Source organism: Mobula birostris, chromosome 4 (assembly GCF_030028105.1).
Source record: "Mobula birostris isolate sMobBir1 chromosome 4, sMobBir1.hap1, whole genome shotgun sequence".
In the NCBI taxonomy this organism is placed as follows: Eukaryota; Metazoa; Chordata; class Chondrichthyes; order Myliobatiformes; family Myliobatidae; genus Mobula; species Mobula birostris.
In genome coordinates, this window is record NC_092373.1 from 25,289,163 (window position 1) to 25,314,222 (window position 25,060).

Genomic DNA, 25,060 nt, shown 5'->3' on the forward strand with positions numbered 1-25,060 from the left:
GATAAGAGTACTAAGATCAGACAAAAAAAAACTCCAGCTGAAACAACTGCACAAAAAGGAAACTAAGTACCCCAGGCAATGGGCTGTCAATGTGGTAAAGCTGTTTCAAAATGACTGGCACAAATGGAGCAAAACTCAAAGCAAACTTCAGTTCTGTCTCCCATTCTACCATACAAAACTTTCCACTATATTTTTTGTCAATTAAAAAAACCTGAGGAACTTCATGACCTGGTATCAACTATACTGTGTCTCCTGGGAAGACTCAAATCAGTGCTTTAGGACCAGTTTCTACTTCCGGTCACACTAGCTAAACTGCCTTCATCTCAAATAGGGTCACCTAGACATAGTCTCTTCAACGTTTTTCAAATGTACACTCATTTCTCATGCAAAAATACTAGCAATAACAGAGATACAAACAAAATCTGTGGAAAGAGAAACAGAATTAAGGTTTCAGATTTTCAGGATATGCACTTTTTGTTTATCATTTCCAGCAACAATCTTCTTTGTGGATTGTCACCTTGTCATGGTGGAGAAGCTTGTGTGATCCTGTGATCCCGAGAGCAATGCTGTCTGGAGCTATGCCTCTGGTAGGGTCATCCATGGCAGTAACGTCAAGGGTGAGGTCCCTGACAAAGAACAATCCAACCAAGACCTCAACGGTGGAACAAGCGGACAAAGTTACTTCGAACTCAATGGCTGTGAAGGCAGATGAAGGGTGCCACAAATCCATCAGCTCCAATCGTCGTGGTTTCCATGCCATTGGAATCAGTTGGTTGATTTGTGAAGTATCGTGTGCTTCTTGGAGTGCAACATCAAGTACACGTTAAACAAATACACACACAGGCATCTTCACTCTGTGGGCCACTTCTTCAGAACGAAGACCATCATCCTCGACCTCGAGGGATAGCCACGATGACGACAGCAACAAAGCATTTTGCATAGGTAAAATTACCTATTGCATTCTTCATGTATCTCACTTTTGCTATACCAGGTTTTATTCCTATTGGTAATTTCTGTCAATCTGGTAATGAGATCTAACAACTGATTTGTTTTTGCTATCTTTTGCTTGGTTTAAAAGAATAATCCAAGCTACTATAAAGATGAAGCCACACTCAGGTTGGAGAAACAACACCTTATATTCCGTCTGGGTAGCCTCCAACCTGATGGCATGAACATCGACTTCTCAAACTTCCAATAATGCCTCACCTCCCCCTCGTACTCCATCCGTTATTTATTTATATACACACGTTCTTTCTCTCTCTCCTTTTTCTCCCTCTGTCCCTCTCACTATACCCCTTGCCCATCCTCTGGGGTCCCCCCCCCCGCCCTTTTCTTTCTCCCTAGGCCTCCTGTTCCATGATCCTCTCATATCCCTTTTGCCAATCAACTGTCCAGCTCTTGGCTCCATTTCTCCCCCTCCTGTCTTCTCCTATCATTTTGGATCTCCCCCTCCCCCTCTCAAATCTCTTCTTTCAGTTAGTCCTGACGAAGGGTCTCGGCCCAAAACGTCGACTGTACCTCTTCCTAGAGATGCTGCCTGGCCTGCTGCATTCACCAGCAACTTTTGTGTGTGTTGCTTGAAAATCCAAGCCTTGTTTTTGCTCTTTTTAAAATTCTGAACTGAACAAACTCACTAAACTGAACAGCTTAATTCCAGACAAAACCAGTGAGAGTGAAAGATGCTTCATCTTTTCATTTAAAATGAAAAGAAAATCATCTGATTACAGAAAAATTAATTCAACTAGATTTTGGTAAAACCAAGATAAAGACATATAAATTAATCAGTGAATATTAATCTGAAAGCTATGTTTAAGACACAACATGCAATAATCTCAGGACAACTCTAAACTATGCTCAAGCTGATTGATATCGGGGGACGTCATGTAATGACGTGGGATTGAGACGTATGGATCCAGCTCTCCCGTAAAAAATCAGCAAAGTACCATTTAAACGAAGTTAATAAATACTTTCCGAAAACTACTTATAAACTTCTCAAGATTATTTTACGATATGCCTCGTAAATCACAACAGTAGTAGTCTGTCGTTATGAAGTTGCCGCGAGACGGGAAAAAAAAAAGGCCTACTGCAGCGATGGATCCTCGGACTCAGGTTGGATCTCCTTCGGAGGAGACACGTTTTATCTCTGGCGTAGAAGAGCAGGGAGCAATGGTGGCGGTAGCTGTCCCTGGGAAGATGATGCCGGAATTGCGCATGCGCAAAGAAGTTGGCATGCGTAAATCGATACAACTCAAACTACAAGACGCCCACTGCAAGCGAAAGTGACTCAAGAGTCAGAATCGGATTCCGCAGAGAACACAGATGAAGAAGAGGAGGAAGAACTGGAAGAGACTAGAAGTAAACGATATGATGGAGACATAACAGAGGCTTTATTGCAAGTAATGACTGAATTAAAAGGAGTAAAAATAGAGATTAGAAACATGAAGCTGAGCTACGATAAAGCTTTAAGACAGGAGAAAATAGATAAGAAACTTCAAAAGTTGGAAAGAACAATGGAACATATCAAGGACAGAGTGGAAAAAACAGAAAATGATATGCTTGTCTGGAAAACAAAGAAATTGACTGTTGGAAAAAGTGGACGTGCTGGAAAATTTTAGCAGACGAAATAATATTAAGATTGTTGGTCTAAAAGAAGGTATAGAGGGAGACAATCCAATAGAATTTTTTCAAAGATGGATCCCAGAAACTTTGCAAATGAAAGACCGATCAATTGAAATTGAGCACATAGAGCTCTAAGACCAAAACCACAAGGTGACCAATATCCACGATCAATTTTAATAAAATGTTTAAGATTTCAAGACAAAGAAAAGATTCTACGAGCCGCTGCTCAAGCTGCCAAGAACAGAAAAGAGCCATTGATGATAGAAGGGACAGGTATATGGAGGAATTTAAGGTGGGGGTTATGTGGGAGGCAGGGTTTGAGGGTCAGCACAACATTGTGGGCCGAAGGGCCTGTACTGTGCTGTACTATTCTATGTTCTATTCACCATTCTTTTCAGCTCCAGGGACCATAGTTCATCTGTCCACAAGGAATCTGCACACCATCAATGGGATCACATATAGTGCTCTGGTCTTTTCCCACATCCTAAAGATATGTTGATAGGTTAATGTAGCTAAGTGGCAAATAAAGGATAAGTTGTAAAAGCAAGGTGTACAATAAGATACAAACAAGATAATATACACTGAGACTGATAAATTAGTTTTTAAAAGACAGCAAGTTCCAGAAATGAAGGAGTTGGCGGAGGCCTCTTACAGAATCAGCACCGAGTGAAAAGGCAGAATTGCTCCTTCCACACTTCAACCACTACTAAAACTTTAGCAAGTCTTTAAAAATGAAAATTTGCTTCTTTAATGTCTACTACATTTGTCAATGCAATGTTATGTTGAACAATAAACAAAAGATACAACATCAAACCACAAAATTTCTATTTGATAGATATAGTATCTTAATGAACTCAAAACTACTAATAGGATTTTAATCTCAAGATAATAAACATTAGTTTACAAATTTGAACTTCTAAGCATTTGATAGCTTCAAAATATCAATACTTTACAAAAAATTATTAAATACCATTACTGCCAACCCTTGGTTGATAGAATTTCATTACAGACTAAAATTAGATTAAAAACAAATCGCCTTGCTTTGGTACATTTTGTGTCCATATGTAAGAAAGATTTACCACACAAACCCAATTTCTTGAATAAATCAACAATGAGTGACTATAAGAGCACTTGTTTTCCTTAATTTATTTTTCTTAATTTTATTAAGATTATTCCATATTAAAAGCAATATTAAAGAGGCAAGAATCACTGCCAAAATTATATCATTGTTTGAACAGGGATTGAGTCACTGACATAATCAGAATCCCTCAACTTAGTTATTACTCCACTCACATACAGAAAAAAAAATTAAAATGACTTAGCAATGATTTTGGAATGATTAGCCAAGCAGTCTGAATCAAATTCTGTCGAAAATTTAAAAAGATACGCATCATACCTGAAGAACTAGGGGCTCTGGGTTAAAAGCCAATGTTAGAAGCAGCTGCATCCGCTCAGAGTCCTTCAAATTCTTCATCAAGAAGCTTCCAGAATCCTTCGTTTCAGCATACCTGCGTACGATTCTGTCTAGGAGTCTTTGCGATGGACAATGCACCAAGTCTGACCATCCTTCCACAATATCTGGAGTTAGTAACCGAACTTCTCCATTTAAACGAGAAAACTGAGTCTTGTATATAGCTTGTGTAACATCACAACGGGGTCGCCCAGTGGCCCGTTTGCAGATCTTTTGATCCATCTCTGTCAGTTCTTGATTAGAACCCAAGCGTTTGAGAACAACACGCCTTGCACCTTCCCTTGGCTCCCCATACTGAGCGAAGTAGACATTTTTCACGTTCAAGAAATCCAGAATTCGTAGGCGACCCCATGTTTCAAATGTGATTTGGCCATTCATAAATTTACGACACCAACTAGTACCAAAGCACGCTGGACATTTGTTGAGACTAATAAAACGACGATCCGCAAGTTCATTCTTCTGAAAGGAGTCAAATAATGTGTGAGTATTCATTAACATGAACACCAACAGGCTCACCACAAAAAGAAACTTAAAGCAGCAGTATAAGCGACCAAGCTTCAGTGTAAATAATCGCCACATGGTTCTGTCTGCATCAACTTTAATGACTCATTAACACTGATGATTCTTTATAAAAAGTCAATGTTGACAAACTATTTTCCCCTTACATACTCAGTTTTATTTTAAATTTGATCAGGTAAACGATCCTAAGAGACCTCTGCTTCCATGGATTCACGCATCTCACATCCTCAAATTCTCAGCATATCTGTCCAAGGAACTTCCTGTTCTGTTGATCAGTCTGAGAAAAAGAAAACAAAACATAATTGCTATAGTACAACTGTTTCAGCTAGAGAAAAAAAATGCAATCATATGTAAATAGCACACAACTTCAAACAAACCTTAAAACAGTTTTTTCATAATTCAGGCTAGAGTTGGCAGGGGGTTGAACGATAATGGTGTGTAAAGTTTGGATAAATATTTTCTAAAAACATGAGATAAATAATAATCCATGACTACAAAAAAAAGCAACAGTAATAAATATATTGTTGGTAGCTGATCAACATACAATATTGTTAATATCAGTTATGTTTTATTAAGGTCTTCTGCTTCAACTCCGCACAATTTTGGGCAATAATATTTAAGAGCTAACTTCTGATGTCTACATTAAAAGATGCCAGTCTATGCTCACTCACATCTCCATGAGAAGGTATATTCTCACACCCCAGAGTAAATGAGTGTATCAATGAGAGAAGGACAGTAGATGTGATTTACAAGAATTTTACCAAGACCTTTAACAAAGTCCCACATGGGACAATAGTTCAAAGGTGAAGACCCACACAACCCCCGGCAAGTTGGCAAATAGAATTCAAAACTGGATCGGTAAAAGGAGACAGAAGATAAGGGTAGTTTTTGAAATCTGATTCCTGTAACTAGTGATGTCCCACAAGGATCAGCACAAGGACCTTTGGTGTATGTAACATACATGAAAGACTTGGATGTGGATGTGGGAGGCACAATCAATAAGTTTATGGCTAACAGAAATATTGGCAGAGTGTAAATAGTTATGGGGGTGGGAGTAATATCAAACTGGAAAGTTATTTTCAACGTGTTAATCAAGTACTAATGAGACATGCACCATGACCAGTGGGGTCCTAGGGGACAGAGGACCTTGGAGTACAAGTTCATAGACCCTTGAAGGTAGCAACACCAAAAAAGTGATTAGGAAGGCTTACGGCATACAAAAAATTAAGTTCCAACTTCATAAAACATAGATTGCCACAGGAATACTGCATGGAGTTCTGGTCACCATGCTCAAGGAAGGAGGATATGACTGGGCAGAGTTCATTGAAGATTCATCAAGATATTGTTATGAGCAGAGACAAATTAAGAGGGTGCATGATTAAAATTAAGAGTAGTGTAGATACAGAAGACCGCCAGAAACTTTTCCTCTTCAAGAGAGATAAAGCTAGAGGACATAAATTTAAGGCAAGGGTGAAGAGATTGAGAAGGGATGTACAAGGATCCTTCACTTAAAGTGACAAGTACGTGGAATGCACAGTCTAAGAGAGTGGTTGAAGCTGGGTCCTTGACATCATTTAAAAAGTGCCAAACTGAGAACTTGAATTGCCTGAACACAGAAAGCGAAAGACCACGGGCTGGTAGATGGGACTAATCATACAAGGTTGAAGTTAGGCTGAATGGCAATTGCAATGTTGCATGATTCCATGACTTGTACTGTACTAACAAAGCTAGAATTTCTCCCTAAATCAGGGGTTCCCATCCTGGGATCCACAGACCCCTCAGTTAATGGTAGAAGTCCATGGCGTTAAAAAAAATTTGGGAACCCCTGTCCGAAACGGAGTGCTAAATTTTTACAGGTGCTATTTTCAGACAAGGAATTAAACCAACTCGGGCACTCCTGCAGGAAAGCGTGAAGAAATGCATATGACTATTTAGAGAAAAAAGTAAGTTTTATTGTCTTTTAGGGAAATTTGCTGTGCATGAAGTAGCTGACATTTGTCATATTGTATCTAAAAGTGCTTCAGCTAAGACATCTTAGTGTTATAATGGAAAGCAAATAAGTATAATTTACTAATTTCTGGTCTCATTTGAATGCTTCAAACATTTGCACAGCATGCAATAACCACAGTGCCTCGAGAATATGATCCTTAATGAAAACCAGAAGGAGAAATCAATGTTCATGCCATCAGGTTGGAGACTAACCAGATGGAGTGAGGTTTTGCTCCTCCACACTGAGGGTGGTCTCATTGTGGCACAAGAGGAGGCCACAGACCGACATGTTGGAATGGGAATAGGAATTAAAATTGTTGGTCAGCAGGGAATTCTGTTTTTGGCAGATGGAGGTGTTCGGCAAACCAGTTCCCCAATTTATGACAGCTCTCGTCAATATAGAGGAGGCCACATTGGGAGTGCCAGATACATATATGACCCCAACAGATTTGCAGGTGAATTGTTGCCTCACCTGGAAGGACTGTTTGGGTCCCTGAATGGAGGTGAAGGAAGTGAACAGGCGGAAGTACCACTTTGGCTGCTTACAGGGATAAGTGCGAGGAATAGATTAGTGGGGGGGGGGGAATGAATGAACAAGGTAGTCACGGAGTAATCCCTATCGAAAGAGTTGGGGGGGGGTAGAAGGGTAAAGATGTGTTTGGTGGTAGGATCAGATTATTTCTTTAAGAATAAGAATATCTTTATTGTCATTGATGTGGAGCAATGAAATACAGTTTAGCAGCTCAACGTTTTACAGCACGACAAGAATATATACATAAGATAAACTCTAAAACCTCAGGAATGCAGTCCAAAATTAATAATATACGGATGGGGGGGGTGGGGGGTAAGACTATTGCACACCTGCCCTTCCTGGAAGTGTGATGCATTTAGCTGCCGCCGTCTTGGGGGAGGGGCAGGAGAAGGGAAGGGGGTGTTATACATTTCACTGCTTGTGGGTAGAAGCTGTTAAGGAGTCTCTTTGTTTTCATCCTTAATGCTCTGTATCTCTTCCCAGAAGGTAGAGGGGAAAACAGGTGATGTCCAGGATGAGTGGGATCCTTTGAAATACAAGCAGCCTTCTTTTGAAGTCTGCCAGTATAAATGTCTCTGAGGGAGGGTAATGTTGTGCCAATAACCCGCTCTGCTACCCTCACCACCCGCTGCAAGTCCTTCCTGTTCTGTTCAGCTGGCAAACCCACACTGCACAGCAATATGTCAGGAGGCTCTCTATAGTTGTCCAACAGAAGTTGATCAGCAGGTGATGAGGGAGCAGAGCGTGCTTTAGCTTCCTGAGGAAGTAGAGTCTCTGTTGGGGATGGTGGAAGTTGCGTTGAATGATGTCTTGTACACAGAGGCTCATGGGGTGGTAGGTTAGGACAAGAGCAACTCTACCCCTGTAAAGATGGCTTGAAGATGGGGTGAGCTTGGATATCCGGGAAATGGAGGAGATGCAGGTAAGGAAACCTACAAGACCTATATTTTATGAGGCAGAGAGAGAAATGGATAAACCATGATGAAATGGCATAGCAGACTATGGGCCTAATAACCTAATTCTGTTCCTATATCTTATGGAAATGTTGACTGTTTATTCATTTCCGTAGATGCTGCCTGACATGCCGAGTTCCTCCAGCATTTTGTTTATATAACAATGCAGTAAAAAAGATTGAGAAAAAGAACTAGGTAACAACATAGCCCTGACTAATACTGGTTAGGATTGAGATTTGATAATGTGGAAGCTTGCATACTGTGATGGAGCAAATGCAAGAGACTATAGACAGTAGGCAACAAAACTGATAGTCCCACCCTAAAGGAGTCAAAGCTTTTAGTGAATTAAAATATGCATCTGCTATTCCACATTGATCTCCACGGTTCATCGCGAGATCTTGGTAAATGTGGACTACTTCTCTTATCTCCAAAACCTTCATTGCTGCTGTCACTATGCCAGCACAACCCTTGGTCCATTGAATGAAAAAGAATTTAAGATCAAGACCACATATCAGACTCAAAATGCATGATTTACTAAGCAGTAGTGATTCCCAACCCTCCTGCATGCTTCTCAAATCTGAATCTAACACAGCAAACTCCTCAAGGCATTAGAGAAAAAACACTAATTCTGGGCCAGCTGGTGGTGCAATGACATCGGCGCAGGACCCAGGAGCGGAGTTTCCTGGGTTCAAAACCAGTCAGGTCTGCTCCCGAGTACACGTTCCATCCGTGCCGGTTTGAGTGTCGAGATCGCAACTCGGAAGGGGAAAATACTGCAAAAATGTTTGTGTGAGGAGTGGCGCGCCATACAGTCTCTTTCTCTCTCTCTCTCCGCACCTTGTAAAAGGCCATGAAAAAGACATCATCACGGACGCACGCACATGCCAAAAAAAAACACACTAATTCTGTGTGTCTACAAACAACCAGATTCATTCAAGGTCAAAAGAAAACAACTTCACTGTCCTCTCCCAGCTCAGAATTCCAAGCACTGAGACCCTGATTATACTCAAGCAGTACATCAGTCAGGTTATACCATTTGCATACATACATGACACCCAATTGCTGAAACAGACAGCATCTCCAAGCTATATTGAGAAGACATTCCTAGACAAACAAGACTGAAGGAAAAGCTCTAAATCTTTTTGGAAACGAGTGCAATAACTCCACTGACTTTGGAATCTCTAGCTTCTAAGTTTAGCAGCAGTGTTCAAGGTGGTATCAAGAACCTTAAATAGGCACATCAGAAGTTCTCAAAAAAACAGGTTGAAAAATAAGTCCCTCCTAGCATGTCGCACCAGTCAAGCCATTCTTGTCTGGCGCCTAGTGTCAGGATTGGTCTCCTTTCGGATTAACCAGGTCACGATATGAACATGAAAAATAAGTTACTTTCTTGAACCAACTGGCAAAAGCTTAATCATTAGATTGGCAACACCAAGGTTACATTGCACTAAAATTAACTGCTTTCATTTGTCCTTTTTTTGTAAATTATGCAAAGTCTGCATAATTTAGGTTTACATTTTCCTTGTGAATATTGCTTCAAGTAGGTTTTTCCATTAGTTCCTTGAGGTTGTTATAGCAGGGGCTGGTGGTGGGGATAAGCTCCCAATACCTATTAAAAGCTCTCAATGGTGTGTGTCTCAAATAGCCTCTGACAACCAAGTGCTGCTCCTGGCCTTCACTTCTGGATTAGCTACTAAGAACTGAACTGTTTCTACTGACAGGAGAAGGGCAATGGTGGGTTACTGATGTCTTAAAACCATTGCTTCAGTAGGATGGGGCTTATCAGCCGTGGTTGGCAGCTCATCCAGAAGGAAAACACTGATCTCAAACCTTAGCTGCCTCGCGGCTACACATACTCATGAGGAAGGCTTGGGAGTAAATCCTGAGGAATCATCTGGAGCTGGAGTCCCTAAAATAGTCCTACATTAAATTCAATGCTTACTGGTATAAACCAGATTAATTAAACCCAAAGATGTAACGTTAGAAAGCTCTACCTGTGGAGGGATGAAAACAAGGTTTATCGATTTTTTTTAAAAAAAGAGAATTTTTTTTAAAATATGCTATGCAAGGAGAGGTATGGCTGATGCAGCACAGACAAGGGGAGAAACACAGCAATGATTAGAAGTATTAAGAGTGGAACTAGTAGTGAATATCTTTATCCTACTAATTTGAAAACCTCGGAGTGAAACCCCTGGAGGAGAGGCAGTAGCAATAAAAGATTTATTGAAGCTACAGCTGTAACACGCAGCAGCTACAGAGACAATATCAGCAGAGACAAATGTCCAAAATCCCTACCGTGTAGTCATGAATTAGTTCTGTAAAATCATCCCAATGGATTTGGTGGAGTTTTTGTACAAGTTTGTGAACTAACTTGCTATGGATGATAAACTATTTCATTCCAATGAACTAAGAAACAAGCTGGCGAGCCACCCAAGTTTCAAAGAATCAGCACGGGAGCGAAATGTGCAATGACGCAGAGGATTTAATACAGTTGGATATATAAGTTCATTTTCAGTGAAATCCAAATTTGATTTTCTGCAAGAACTGATTATTTTTACAAAGACTTTGACAAGTTACTAAACGAGATTTACTTTAAGAGTTGTGACGTTGGAGAATTATTGTGACAGGAGTTAAATTGTGTATATATAATTTTTGAATTTGAATTTAATCTTATAGATATACTGCCTGGAACTGAAACTGAAGTATAATACTTGAGAATAGGAATTATAGTTAGTTTTCTAACTAACTAGGGATAAGTAAAAAGAAAAGTTTAGGTTGTAAACGAGATTTCCTTGTGTTTGCATAACACTAGACCTAATTAGTTAGAGAGATTAGAGTAATAAAGGAATCTCACTGATTCTAATTAAAAAAGAATTTGTTTTGGTTTGACATCCAAGATTTGGAACCTAAACAGAACATTGGAATTTTGAATTGTTCCTGGTCATGTAAATATTTTGCACATACTGCTTTTTTCTTATAAACAAAACCCTTTTTTCCCCAGAAGTGTGGTTTCTGTTCACTGCCTCACTCTGATCTTCTGATAGTACTACACTAGATGCTAGTAGGCTATGTAATTTGATTTTCTCAATGAGTGTGGTGATTAATCACACACGATAAATTGATGCTACACAGGTATTACATGGCAACTCCTGCGACACTACTAGTGCTAAACTATCTGTCTCGTCCATTCCTTTGGATTCATCACCTATGTGGAGGTGGGGCCCTCTACATGGGCAACAGCTTGTTGTACTGGGTTGCATTTCACGTAGACAACTAAAACACAACATCCATGGTCAACATGGTATACATGTATTTCCACAGATGACAACAATCTCAATTGACTTGAAACCTGGTCGAAGTAACAGAAAGTACATAAAAACTCTTAAAATCTCATCATTGAGGAAGAGTATGCAGTTTCAACATTGATCCAATCAATCCCTCAGAACCCATAATACCAAAGAATAAGGTCTCCTCAATCCCAAGTGATAAAATAGGGAAAGAGAAAACTAGGGAAGGGAAAAATGTACTTGTTATGGTCCATGTGGAAATTAATGGTTTTCAATAGGAAGGAGGTGCAGTAATTCTATTCAAGGAGTAGAAGGATCTAAAGTACATAAATAAAAGTAGAGTCATAAAGACAATAATACCCAGATTATTTCCTATGTCCAAGAAAAAGCAGAGAATTGATCTTAAGGCTCCAAAAATTGGAGTGGAAGAAAATGAGTTTAAAGTTATGGATCACTAGCACAAGTACCAAGGAAAGAGGGAGATGCCCATTAGTAAAGGCTTTGCTTAAATTGAACAGGAACTAATGCCCCAGTAGACTGAATAACTAGGGTTGTAAATAAGACATTAAATAGTCTAGATGGGTGCAAAAAGGAAAGAGCTGTTTTAAACATGGATCAAAACTGGAAATTAAATAGGAAAAACAAGGTGATATTGCAGATACTCATAACAGGACATTAAGGAGGGACAGGGCATATAAAGACAAGAGTATACCTTCAATTAGAAAGGCAGCAGGGAAGAATGATTAAAATAAAATTGAAGAATCTTTACCTGGAGCATTCATATTGAGACAAACACTATGGCACAAATGAAAATAAATAGACATAATCTAACAGCCTTTACAAAGGCATAATTCAAAAGTGACTAAGGCAGGATGTGTAACTTATAGCCAGAAGAGAACAGATAAGGGCTTCCCTGTTAAAAGGATGAGAAATTAGCACTAGATAGAAATTGTCTTAGCTTAGTCAAAAATTAGAATCAATTTGAGTGGAGCTAAGAAAACTGAGGGAGTTGCTTGTGGAACCTCTAAGAGAGAGACATGTATTAAAAGTAATACAGCAATCATGAGAATTTATATACTGTATAGACTAGGAAAAACAAATCAGCAATAACTTTGCGGAAGGCAAGTTCATGGAATGTATACAAAATAGCTCTTTACATTTATAAACTGAACAACCAACTAGAGAACAGGCTATTTTAGAGATACAGTACAATGAGAAAAGATTAAATGTTTTAATGATAGAATTTTATTATAAGTATGTGACTTCAAATACAAAAGATGCCCAGTGCCAGTTAGCTATAGCATTGGGTCGACACATCACAAGCACTGGCTAACATTTAACTTAATTTATAACAAACATCTTCCTTTAAGGTAGAATCAGGTTTAATATCACCAGGATATGTTGTGAGATTTGTTGTTTTCACGACATATGTCAGTGATATTAAACCAGATTCTGATTAAGGCAAGAACCTCCAACAAGAAAACTTATCGAATCACAGCAAATGAAGTAACACTGGATCCAGGAAAAGGCTGGTAACTTTACCAAAAATTTCTGACGAGGACAAAGTTACAGGAATGGCTTAGCAAGAAACAAACATATATAGAGCAACACACATAAAAGTTGCTGGTGAACGCAGCAGGCCAGGCAGCATCTCTAGGAAGAGGTGCAGTCGACGTTTCAGGCCGAGACCCTTCGTCAGGATATAGAGAACGGATTACACTAAGTAAAAAGAAAACAGGTCAGAGAAGGTTAACACGGTTCTTTTCTTGGTTGAGACTGGTAAAACAGTGGAGGGAGGAAGAAATCAGGAAACACAAGAATCAGATTTAATATAACCGGCATGTGTCATGAAATTTGTTAACTTAACAGCAGTAAAATGCAATACATGATAAGTAAACAGAAAAAAAGTTACATTAAGTATATATGTGTCTATTAAATAGTTAAGTTAAGTAGTGCAAGATGACAGAAATAAGAAAAAGTAATGAAGTAGGGTTCAATGTCTATTTAGAAATCCGATGGCAGAGGGGAAGAAGCTGTTCCTGAATTGCTGAGAATGTCCCTTCAGGCTTCTGTTCCTCCTTCCTGATGGTAACAGTGTGAAGGCGGCAGGTCCTGAGTGGAGGGGGGTCCTTAATGATGGCCACCACCCTCTGAAGGCACCGCTCCTTTAAGATATCTTGGAAACCATGGTAGAGCTAATTTTATAAGTTTCTGCAACTTATTTCATCCTGTGCAGTAGTAAATCCTACCCGCCCCCCCACCATACTAGACGCTGATGCAGCCAGTCAGAATGCCCTCCATGGTATATTTGCATACGTTTTTGAGTGTTTTAGTGGACAAACCAAAATCTCCTCAAAATCATAATGGAATATAGCCATTGTCACCTTCTTTATAGCTGCATCAATATGTTGCATCTGGGTTAGGTCCTGAAATTGCTCACTTCCTTGATTGAGCAATCGACCAAATATTTTATACTTATCTTTATAGAAGACACTGAAAATCTCCAGGCAATATTCCAGAAGAGGAGGTCTGGAAAAGAATGAGGAGCTGAGAAAAATTAGCTGTAGATTACTTTCTTCTTTAGCAGTACAGCACAGAGTCAGCCTTTTGAGCCACACCACTGCAACAACTCCAACAAAGCCAATTAACTCCAACTGGAAAATTTACAATGACCAACCTCTTTAGACTGAGACTGTGTGAGGAAACCAGAGCAGCCTGGGAAAACCCATGTAATCCACAGGGAGGACGTACAGACCCCTTACAGTTGGCCCTGGAATTGAACACTGAAGTCCGAAACGCGAGCGGTAATAGCGTCATGCTAACCGCAACACTAACTTGGCACTATAAACCAACCAATCCACAAGATCCAAAACCAACATCCCGTGATTTTGGAAAAAAATGTGTTAACGGAAATAAGTGTGTAAGGGTCTCTCAAAATCCACTGTATTCCAGAATATTTGCTACAGATTAGATAACAAATATAGTCACATTATTTTGTGTGAAAATACACAGGTGATTTTCAAATTGAGTGCCGCAGAGATCAGAAGGACCCTGCCATTCAGTCAAGAGGATCATGTGTAATATACTCAAGCTTCCTGATAAAACAAACCTGGATGGAAATACAAGTTGTGAAGATGGGGATATAGACAGCAAGTGAATGAGACAATGACATGGCAGATGAAACACAAAGCTGGAAAATTAAATCTCTTTTTTAAAAAGGTGTCTTCTTATTCAAATGAAATTAAATTGAAAAGACACTTTTTCAGTGGCACCTGGAAAATTCACATGCAAATAAAGCAATTAGGAAGGCACAGAGTATATTATGTTTTATTCCAAGGGAGTTGAAGTACACAATTATATGGGACAGTGCATCTGATATCTGTACAGGTTATTCTCCTTATTCAAAGAGAATAAGATAGAGGAAGTACAGCAAAAGTTCACTGAGGGCAATGTTCTCTATAATTTTTTTTTAAAACATCTGTGCAGACCAACCACTGCTCTGAACAGGAAATATTTTGTTTTAAACAAGGCCTGAAAACTACACACTTTAATTTTTTGTAATATGCATATTATGAATACTTAGAATGAAAATTGAAGTCACATACTTTTGATCTGATTAATAGAAGGATATAATGAAATGCAGTACAAAAATTTTTCACATTTCTTAAACTTTTTCTCTTTATGTCTAATTACAAATCCATTGTATATCAACACAGTCCAGATTAATACAACTTAATCTTTATTAGATCATCCAAACATATCACTTCTAATCTGTTTCTAGATTTACATTTCATTGAATTCATAAAACTGAATCCACGTTTGCAGTCAGCATTAAAAATTTGAGATGTTCCAACGATATAAACAATAACTGAGTTCTTCAAATTCTTCATTTCTCAGCACACAGTTTAATATCAGTGAACTATACGATACAGGAGCAGAATTAGACCATTTGGCCCATTGACTGCTCTTCTATTTCATGATGACTGATCCATTTTAGCTTTCAGTTCCAATCTCCTGCCTTCTCCCTGTATCCCTTCATGCCCTGACCACAAGAATCTATCAACCTTTGCCTCAAATAAACATACCCTCTACAGCTACCAGTGGCAAAGAATTCCATGAATTCACCATTCTCTAGCTAAAGATATTCCTCATCTCCATTCTAAAAGGACACACCTCTACCCTGAGGCTGTATCTTCTGGTCTTAGACTCTCCCACCATGGGAAACATCCTCTCCATATCTACTCTATTGAGGTCTTTTATCAATCAGTTTCAATGAGGTCACCCCTCATTCTTCTGAATTCCAGTGAATGGACAAGATGGTGGCATGACACAGCACGCGCGGCCATTCCGAATGATATCGATTACGTGTAACTAGGGTACGTGCACATTCCAGATTTGATAGAGACAGCTGTGAGAAGCGCAGAGGAACATCTGCAGTAACTTCTGAAATGACTGCTTCGCTGCCGCTGCTACTGTGCGATCGAGAATCTCCGGAGACAAAGGCCCCAAATCCTCGGCTTTGCATATCGCCTGTTGCCAGGGCCGGGGTCGAAGCGCTCGCCAGAGATGGTGCTTGGTTCTCAGTGTCGAAGAGGTGATCCGGAGGCTCAGAGTTTTTCGGACGGACTCGGAGTCAGACGCATCCAGGATGCTGCACCGGCAAGTTGGCAGCGCTGGAGGTTCACCATCTGCATGAGATGATGGGACTTTCCAGAGACTTTGAGACCTTTACGTGCCATGGTCTGTTCTTCTCAAATTACGGTATTGCTTTGCACTGTTGTAACTATATGTCATAATTATGTGGTTTTTGTTAGTTTTTAAGCCGGTTTGTCATGTGTTAGAGAAGTTGATGTTCACGCCATCAGGTTGGAGGCTACCCAGACGGAATATAAGGTGTTGTTCTCTAACTTCCGCTAATGCCCCACCTCCCCCTCGTACCCCATCTGTTACTTATTTTTATACACACATTCTTTCTCTCACTCTCCTTTTTCTCCCTCTGTCCCTCTGAATATAACCCTTGCCCATCCTCTGGGTTCCCTCCCCCCCCGTCTTTCTTCCCGGACCTCCTGTCCCATGATCCTCTCGAATCCCTTTTGCCTATCACCTGTCCAGCTCTTGGCTCCATTCCTCCCCCTCCTGTGTTCTCCTATCATTTTGGATCTCCCCCTCCCCCTCCAACTTTCAAATCCCTTACTCACTCTTCCTTCAGTTAGTCCTGACGAAGGGTCTCGGCCTGAAACGTCGACTGCACCTCTTCCTAGAGATGCTGCCTGGCCTGCTGCGTTCACCAGCAACTTTTGTGTGTGTTGCTTGAATTTCCAGCATCTGCAGAATTCCTGTTGATTGGAAGAGGGGGATTTGACTAAGGTCCAATGCCCAAATAGAAAGGCCAGTAGCGGGTCACGAAAGCGACGAATCAATATTTGGGATTAGCAAGAGCAAATTAAAAGAAGGCAGGGGCAAGCGCAGCAGCCTTTGTCTGAGTGGACAAGAGTCACAGAGGTGAACTTGAGGCTTTAGCTCTTTCAATGAGGAGAGGCTTCAGTCGGAGAAAGCAAAGGAAAGAAAAGCTCAAGGTTAGCTCGTTCTCTTCTTTCTTTAGCTGCTCCACTAGGGCAGTACAGATGCCAGGCAGGAGAGTTGAATGTTCCTCTTGCAGGAAGTCAGGGAGACCTGACAACTGTGAGAAGTGCATCCTACCAGCTTCTAACAATCTGCATTAAGATGCTGGAGCAGGATCATTCAGGACACTGGGGGTGGGGGGGGGGGCAGGTGGAGATAGCTACGGCATACGGAGAGGTAGTTACACCCAAGGTGCAGGACACAGGAGACTAGATGACAGTCAGGAAGAGGAAAGGAGTTAAGGAGCCAGTGCAGAGTACCCCTGTGGTCACCCCTGTCAACAACAGATATATCAATTTGTTACTCTTTTTTGAAGGGGGCACGTTATTTCTTCAAAGAATTCCAACAGATTTATCAGACAAGGTTTTCCTTTGAAAAAACTATGCTGACTATGGCCTATTTTATCATGTGCCTCCAAATACCCTGAAACCACATTCTTAACAATCAACTCCAACATCTTCCCAACCACTGAGGTCAGACTAACTGGCTCTGCCTCTTTCTATTCTTAAAGAGTAGAATGATATTTGCAATTTTCAAGTCTTCTGGAACCATTTCAGAGTCTAGAGATTCTTGAAAGATCTTTACTAATGCCACCACAATCTCTTCAGCCACCTGTTTCAGAACCCTGGAGTGTACACCATCTGGCCCAGGTGAATTATTGACCTTCAGACCAATTTCCCCAAGAACCTTCTCCCTTGGAATGGTTACTTCACACACTTCAGGTGTCCTTACACAGTGAAGATTGATGCAAAATACTTATTCAGTTCGTCCACCACTACTACCTCTCCAGTATTGTTTCCCAGCAGTCCAATATCCACTCACGCCTCTTTTCACTGCAAAAGCATCTGAAGCAGCTTTTGGTATTGTCTTTAATACTATTGCATAGCTTACTTTCATATTCCATCTTTTCTCTCAATGACTTTTTTCAGTTGTCTTGTCTTTTTTTTTAAAAACTTCCCAATCATCTAACTTCCCATTATTTTTTGCTTTATTAAATGCCCTTTTTTTGGCCTTTAGATAGCTTTAACTTCTTGTTAGCCACAGTTGTATCATCTTGCCTTTAGAATACTTCCACTTTGGGGGGGGGATGTGTATGTGTGTGCGCGTGCATATATTATATATATGTACGCACGCGTATATATAAAATATATATCCTGTACCTTCTGAATTGCTTCCAGAATTCCCAGCCATTGCTGCTCTGCCATCAGTCCTCCCTGCCAGTGTTCTTTTCCAACCGATTTTGACCAACTCCTCTCTCATGCCTCTGTAATTCCCTTTATTCTATTGTAATACTGATACATCTGACTTCAGCTTCTCAAATTTCAAGATGAATTTGATCATATTATGATCACTTGCCCCTGAAGGTTCTTCTTCCTTAACCTCTTAATCAACTGCAGTTCACTGCAAAACACCCAATCCAGAATAGTTGAGCTGCTTCAAAATGCCATCTCAGACATTCTAGAAATTGCTCCCTTGGGATCCAGCACCAACTTGATTTTCCTTATCTGCATATTGAAACCCCCATGATGATTGTAACAATGCCCTTATAGCATGCATTTTCTATCTCCCGTTGCAAGTTGGAGGCAACATCCTTGCTACTGTTTACAAATCTGTATATGACTCCTATAGGAGTTTTTAACCATTGCAGTTCCTTAGCTCTATCCAGAATGATTCATCACCTTCCAACCCTCTGTTACCTCTTTCTCATGATTTGATTTCAGTTTTTAGATCTGTCCCTTTTGTACAGATCATATCTTCCCAGGAAAAGAACCCAATGATCCATAAATCTGAACCCAATCCAAGACATCACTAAACCTGGCTTGAGGGAGACAACATACCATTTGGATGTCTCCATCGCGTCCACAGAATCTCATCTCTGCTCCTCTGACCTATCAACATTGCAGGCCTCCTCACTTCTCTTCTGAGCCACAGCACCAGACTCAGTGCCAGGGACCTGGTCATGATGGCTCCCCATGGGTGGTCAACCCCCTCAATAGTATCTAAAATTTTATAGTTATTGAGAGAAACAGCCACAGGTGTACTTTGCACTGGCTGTGTATTTCCCTTCCTGCTGACAATCACCCAGTTACCTGTCTCCTGCAATCAAGGGGTGACTACCTCCCTGCATCTCCTGTCTATCACCTCCTCATTCTCCCATACGAGTCGAAGGTCATCGAGCTGCAGCTCCAATTCCTTTATGTGCTCTCTCAGGAGCTGCAGCCTGATGCACCTGGTGCAGATGTGTTTACCTGAGAGACTGGAGGTCTCCCAGAATTCCCACATCCTACACACAGTACAAATCACTGCTCCTGGAGCCATTCTCACTAAACTACTATGCCGTAACAGATGAAGAATGAATAAGAACAGAAACATACTAGATACTTTACCTCACCCAAGCCTGATGAGCCAAAGCCACTCTAAAACTGGCAGCACTCAAAAGAATTGCCACTCCACTTGCACTCGTTATTTTTATTAGCCCTTTCTAATGAATCCCTCTTGTTGACTGTCACTGCTCAACTCAGAAATTACAGCAAAGTTATGCCTTTTTAAATATTAAAAAGTCTTGTATATCTTCATTGATCCAGTCTTGATTTTCTCAGAAATGGCAAGTTTGAAATCATAGTATTGCTGCGATATTTTTGAGGCAAAGGTTTCATCGTAACTTATAATCATAGCTGAGTTTTTTAAATTAAAAAATTCATTCGTACAACATTCTCTTTTCCAAATTCAAAATAGGTTGCATTTGCAAAAGCAACAGGTTCAAACGCTTGCCATTTTCTTAACCCATATTCAGGGAATCCATTATCCAAGTGATTACACACATGTTGAATGAATTGAATAATAGGCAGTATCAACATCAGAACTTACAGATGCAAACATCATCATTCCAATAAACTGTATCGCTACGATACTATGACTGTACTTTGGTATTTTTTTTGATTTTGCATACTGCAGAGTTTCAGTTGTATTCAAACAACTTTACTGAAGGAACTTACAAAGAGATCCTCTGAACCTCGGTTGAGGATAGTTAACGCTGCTTGATGTTGTGGATAGGTCAAAATCTTCAAGTGTTGCTGACTGGATCATTTCATTAACTTACTCTTTGCAACAATGGACCAAAATTAATTACAGGGTTCTTCACAATTACGTTATGCTAATTTAATTTCAAAATTATATAAAAGAAAATTCCACTTGCACAGCAACACAGCCCACATGCACAGGAGCATTTCACTTACTGCACTGCCATGCATCCGCTCAGCTTAGAAATTACTCTACAGGTAGAAATTACTTTATTTTTCCCTTTCAGGGTTCTTTTGAAGACCCTGACCTGGAGTTAAACGCTGACTATGGTTCTTTGTGGGAATGGGACCCACTCTCAGGTTTCATAACTGGCCGTTGTTGTTTGTCATGGCAAGGGGTCGGCCTAAGAGTCCAGCTCAGATTTGGAAGCCTAGGGGCTCTGCAGACAAGCAGATCGACGGTCGGCGTCACGACAGGAGAGCCATGTGTTATCCGGGAAGTCTGAATATCTGCTGTTGTGTCCCCAGATTTTTGGATACAGAGCTCAAAAAAAGTGACGTGGCGGACTTTTAACATCATAAACCAGCGAGTTGTCTGCCAGGAAAATAGAAACACTTCTTTCTCCCTTATTAGGGTGAGACAGAGACCCTGTGGTATGTCGAATACCAGGTGAAACGCAGACTTTGGGGTAACTGCAAGTCTGTCTTTGCTGTTGCTTTGCTCACGCTTGAGTGCTCGGTGGTGAGTGCCGATGCTTTTTTTTTGCCTTTGAACTGCCCACACATCCTCTTGCAAGATAGATATCATTGGAACATACAAAATTCTCACAGGACTGAACAGGTGAGCTGCAGGAATGGTCTTTCCCCTGGCTGGAGTGCCAGGGACACAACCTCAAAAAGGGTGAAAGAAACAAAAAAAATCTTCACTGAGGGCAGTAAACCTTGGAATTCATACAATATGGCCAAGGAAATTCAGTTACTGAGTAGATTCAAGACCGATCAATAAATTACTAGAAAATGAGAATAGAAATATACATGGTTACTGGGACAAAGTGGCACAAAGGTAATGATCACCCAGATCTTATTGAATGACAGAATGGACAGAAGGGACCAAATGTCCCACTCCTATTTCCTATGCTATTGGGTTTGAAAAATACGCAATTATCCCACCCCTGTATTTTTTCTGGAAAATCTGCTTCTTAATGGGCTAAAATATAAAGTTTGCTTCTGTTGCTCTTTAAACAGCAAATTTCCTCAGTAAACTTCATTATTTACTACAAATTAGCCTTGTCTCACCTTCAATTCACTTTCTGATAAAGTTGAAAATACTCCAAAAGAAATACACATTTCAAATCAATTAAACAACCTCAAAAATGTAGTCATATTCTTCTGAGCAACACAATGAAATATGCATACTGAGAAATGCCATTGCATTTCACTCCCAGGTTCTCTAGTCCTAGTACATGGGCCAGACATTGTATGAAACATTTATGACTGGAACTTTACTTTGAAAAATATTCTCCAGCCAATTTACTGTGTGATTTCTCCACATCACTAGATAAAACACTTAACAAAGATGACATTACTCTGGCAATAGGAATTGCATCAAAAAATCTGTTATTTATTTTACAAAGAATATAGTCAGTTATACAGCACAGAAACAAGCCTTTCAGCCCCACTCATCCATGTGGACTTTGTTACATTCCCAAGCTAGTCCCATTTGCTCAGTTATATCCTTCCAAACCTCTTATCCATGTACTCATCCAGATCTCTTAAATATTCCTGCCTCTACCACCTCCTCTAGTAGCTCATTGCACCACTGTGTGGAAAAAGATTGCCCCTTTGTGCCCATTAAATCTTTCCCCTCACTTTAAATCTGTGCCCTCTGGTTTTAGATACCCCCTCCTCACCTGGGGAAAAAAAAAGGACTAACCATTCACCTCATTTATGTCCCTTGTGATTTCATATTCCACCACAAGATCAGGTTCCTTAAGGTTGTTATAGCTGGGGGAGGTAATGGGCATAAGCTCCCACTACTTATTAAATGGTCATTAGGGTCAGAATGGCAGGCAGTGACTAGTGGGATACCGCAAGGCTCAGTGCTGGGACCCCAGTTGCTTACAATATATATTAATGACTTGGATGAGGGAATTAAATGCAGCATCCCCAGGTTTGTGGATGACACGAAGCTGGGCAGCAGTGTTAGCTATGAGGAGGATGCTAAGAGGATGCAGGGTGACTTGGATAGGTTGGGTGAGTGGGCAAATTCATGGCAGATGCAATTTAATGTGGATAAATATGAAGTTATCCACTTTGGTGGCAAAAATAGGAAAACAGGTTATTATCTGAATGGTGGCCGATTAGGAAAAGGGGAGGTGCAACGAGACCTGGGTGTCATTATACACCAGTCATTGAAAGTGGGCATGCAGGTACAGCAGGCGGTGAAAAAGGCGAATGGTATGCTGGCATTTATAGCGAGAGGATTCGAGTACAGGAGCAGGAAGGTACTACTACAGTTGTACAAGGCTTTGGTGAGACCACACCTGGAGTATTGTGTGCAGTTTTGGTCCCCTAATCTGAGGAAAGACATCCTTGCCATAGAGGGAGTACAAAGAAGGTTCACCAGATTGATTCCTGGGATGGCAGGACTTTCATATGAAGAAAGACTGGATGAACTGGGCTTGTACTCGTTGGAATTTAGAAGATTGAGGGGGGATCTGATTGAAACGTATAAAATCCTAAAGGGATTGGACAGGCTAGATGCAGGAAGATTGTTCCCGATGTTGGGGAAGTCCAGAACGAGGGGTCATAGTTTGAGGATAAAGGGGAAGCCTTTTAGGACCGAGATTAGGAAAAACTTCTTCACACAGAGAGTGGTGAATCTGTGGAATTCTCTGCCACAGGAAACAGTTGAGGTCAGTTCATTGGCTATATTTAAGAGGGAGTTAGATATGGCCCTTGTGGCTACGGGGATCAGGGGGTATGGAGGGAAGGCTGGGGCAGGGTTCTGAGTTGGATGATCAGCCATGATCATAATAAATGGCGGTGCAGGCTCGAAGGGCCGAATGGCCTACTCCTGCACCTATTTTCTATGTTTCTATGGTCCCAATGGCATGTTTCTCAAATAACCACTGATAACTAAGTCCGGCTCCTGGCCTTCACGTACAGCTTAGTTATTAAGCTGGCAGAACTATTTCTACTGATAGGAGCAAAGGTGGGTTAATGGCACCTGAAAACCAGTCACCTTGGGCAGATGGGCCTCATCAGCCATGGTTACCAGTTCATCTAGAAGGAAAACTCTGATCTCAAAACTTCGCCTTACAGCTATACCCACACACACAGAGAAGGCTTCAGGAATAAATCCCAAAGAAAAATTTGGAACTGGAGACCTTAAGCCGGTCCTACATTGAGTTCAATGTTGACTGGCAACTCCTGTGACTCCGATGGTGCCAATCTGTATTGATCCCTGCCATTTTTTTTGGATTCATCAGCTACATGGAGAGGGGGAGCTGGCTACATAGGCAACAGCTTGCTCTCCAAATGGTACTGTCCTGGTCTGCATATTATGTAGACAGCTGGGATGCAGCATCAATGGTCGATCCCAACTAATGGAGGGCCTCAATAAGATCAATCCTCAGCCTCCTACACACCAGCAAATAAAGCCCTAGTCTATTCAGACCCAGTAACAACCTTGTACATCTTTTCTGTACCCTTTCTATCTTATTTGACAGAAAAATAGCCTTTTTGGCCTATTAAGTTTATGACAATATTTGATGCTCTATTCAAGTCTCCTCCCACCTCTCATAATCTAAAAAAAATCTCTCAACATTAAGTTCTACAAATGTCAGAAATCAAAAAGCAATTGCAAGTATATCATTAGTGTAGGACAAATGGTACAAAATACTTTCTATCAGAGGAAGCATTACCCTTATTAATATGCACCTACAGATAGCAACTAAAATAATCATTAGGACAGAAAAGATGAAATATGAAAGCAAGCTAGCAAGCAATATCAAAGTGGATAGTAAAAGCTTTTTCAAGTATGCAAAAAAAAAATAAAAGATGAGATTGGATATAGGACCGCTAAAAAGAGGCTGGAGAAACAATTACAGGGGAGTGGCAGATGAACTCAAGTATTTTGCATCAGTCTTCACTGGGGAAGACACCAGTGTGCCAGATGTTGAAGGGTTTAAGGGAAGAGAAGTGAGTGCTGTTACTAATACAAGGGAGAAGCTGATCAGAAAGCCGAAAGACCCAAGGGTACAGGAGTCACCTGGACCAGATAAACTGCACCCTAGGGTTCTGAAAGAGATAGCAGTAGAGATTGTGGAGGTATTAGTAATGATCTTTTAAAAATCATTGGACTCTGGCATGGTGCCAGAGGACTGGAAAATTGCAAATGTCACTCCACTCTTTATGCCACTTCAGCTTGTGCTGTATATCAGTGAGTTAGATGATGGAATAGATGGTTTTGTTGCCAAATTTTCAGATGATACAAAGATTGTTGGAGGGGCAGGTAGTGTTGAGGAAACAGGTAGGCTGCAGAAGGACTTGGACAGATTAGGAGAATGGGCAAGAAAGTGACAAATGAAATACAATGTTGAAAAATGCATGGTCACGCACTTTGGTAGTAGAAATAAAATGTGCAAACTATTTCGTAAATGAGGAGAATTGCAAAAATCTGAGATGCAAAGGGACTTGGGAGTCCTTGAGCAGAACACCCTAAACGTTAACTTGCAGGTAGAGTCAGTGGTGAGTAAGGCAAATGCAATATTAACATTCACTTTAAGAGGTCACTGGAATTTCGAAGGATGAGGTGGAATTTCATTGAAACCTTTCGAATGTTGGAAGGCCTAGACAGAGTAGATGTGGAAAGGATGTTTCCCATGGTGGGGGAGTCTAGGACAAGAGGGCACAGCCTCAGGATAGAGGGGTATCCATTTACAACAGAATGCAGAGAAATTTCTTCAGCTAGAGGGTGGTGAATTTATGGAATTTATTACCACAGGGAGCTGTGGAGGCCAGGTCATTGGGCGTATTTAAGGCTG

At 40.6% G+C, this 25,060-nt stretch overlaps 1 protein-coding gene across 2 annotated transcripts in view; it reads right to left on the reverse strand.

Moving 5' to 3' along the window:
• dipk2ab (divergent protein kinase domain 2Ab) overlaps positions 1 to 25,060 on the reverse strand; it is a 221,226-nt gene that overhangs the window by 173,935 nt on the left and 22,231 nt on the right. Inside the window, exons 2-3 of one of the 2 annotated variants that reach the window (XM_072255016.1) lie at positions 4,760 to 4,886; positions 4,016 to 4,549 (exon numbers count right to left, since the gene is read on the reverse strand). In XM_072255016.1, the coding sequence (XP_072111117.1) occupies positions 4,016 to 4,468 (453 nt within the window). In that variant the 5' untranslated portion in view covers positions 4,469 to 4,549; positions 4,760 to 4,886. Of the gene's footprint in view, positions 1 to 4,015; positions 4,887 to 25,060 lie in introns of both variants that reach the window. The other variant, XM_072255015.1, reaches the window with a different exon arrangement.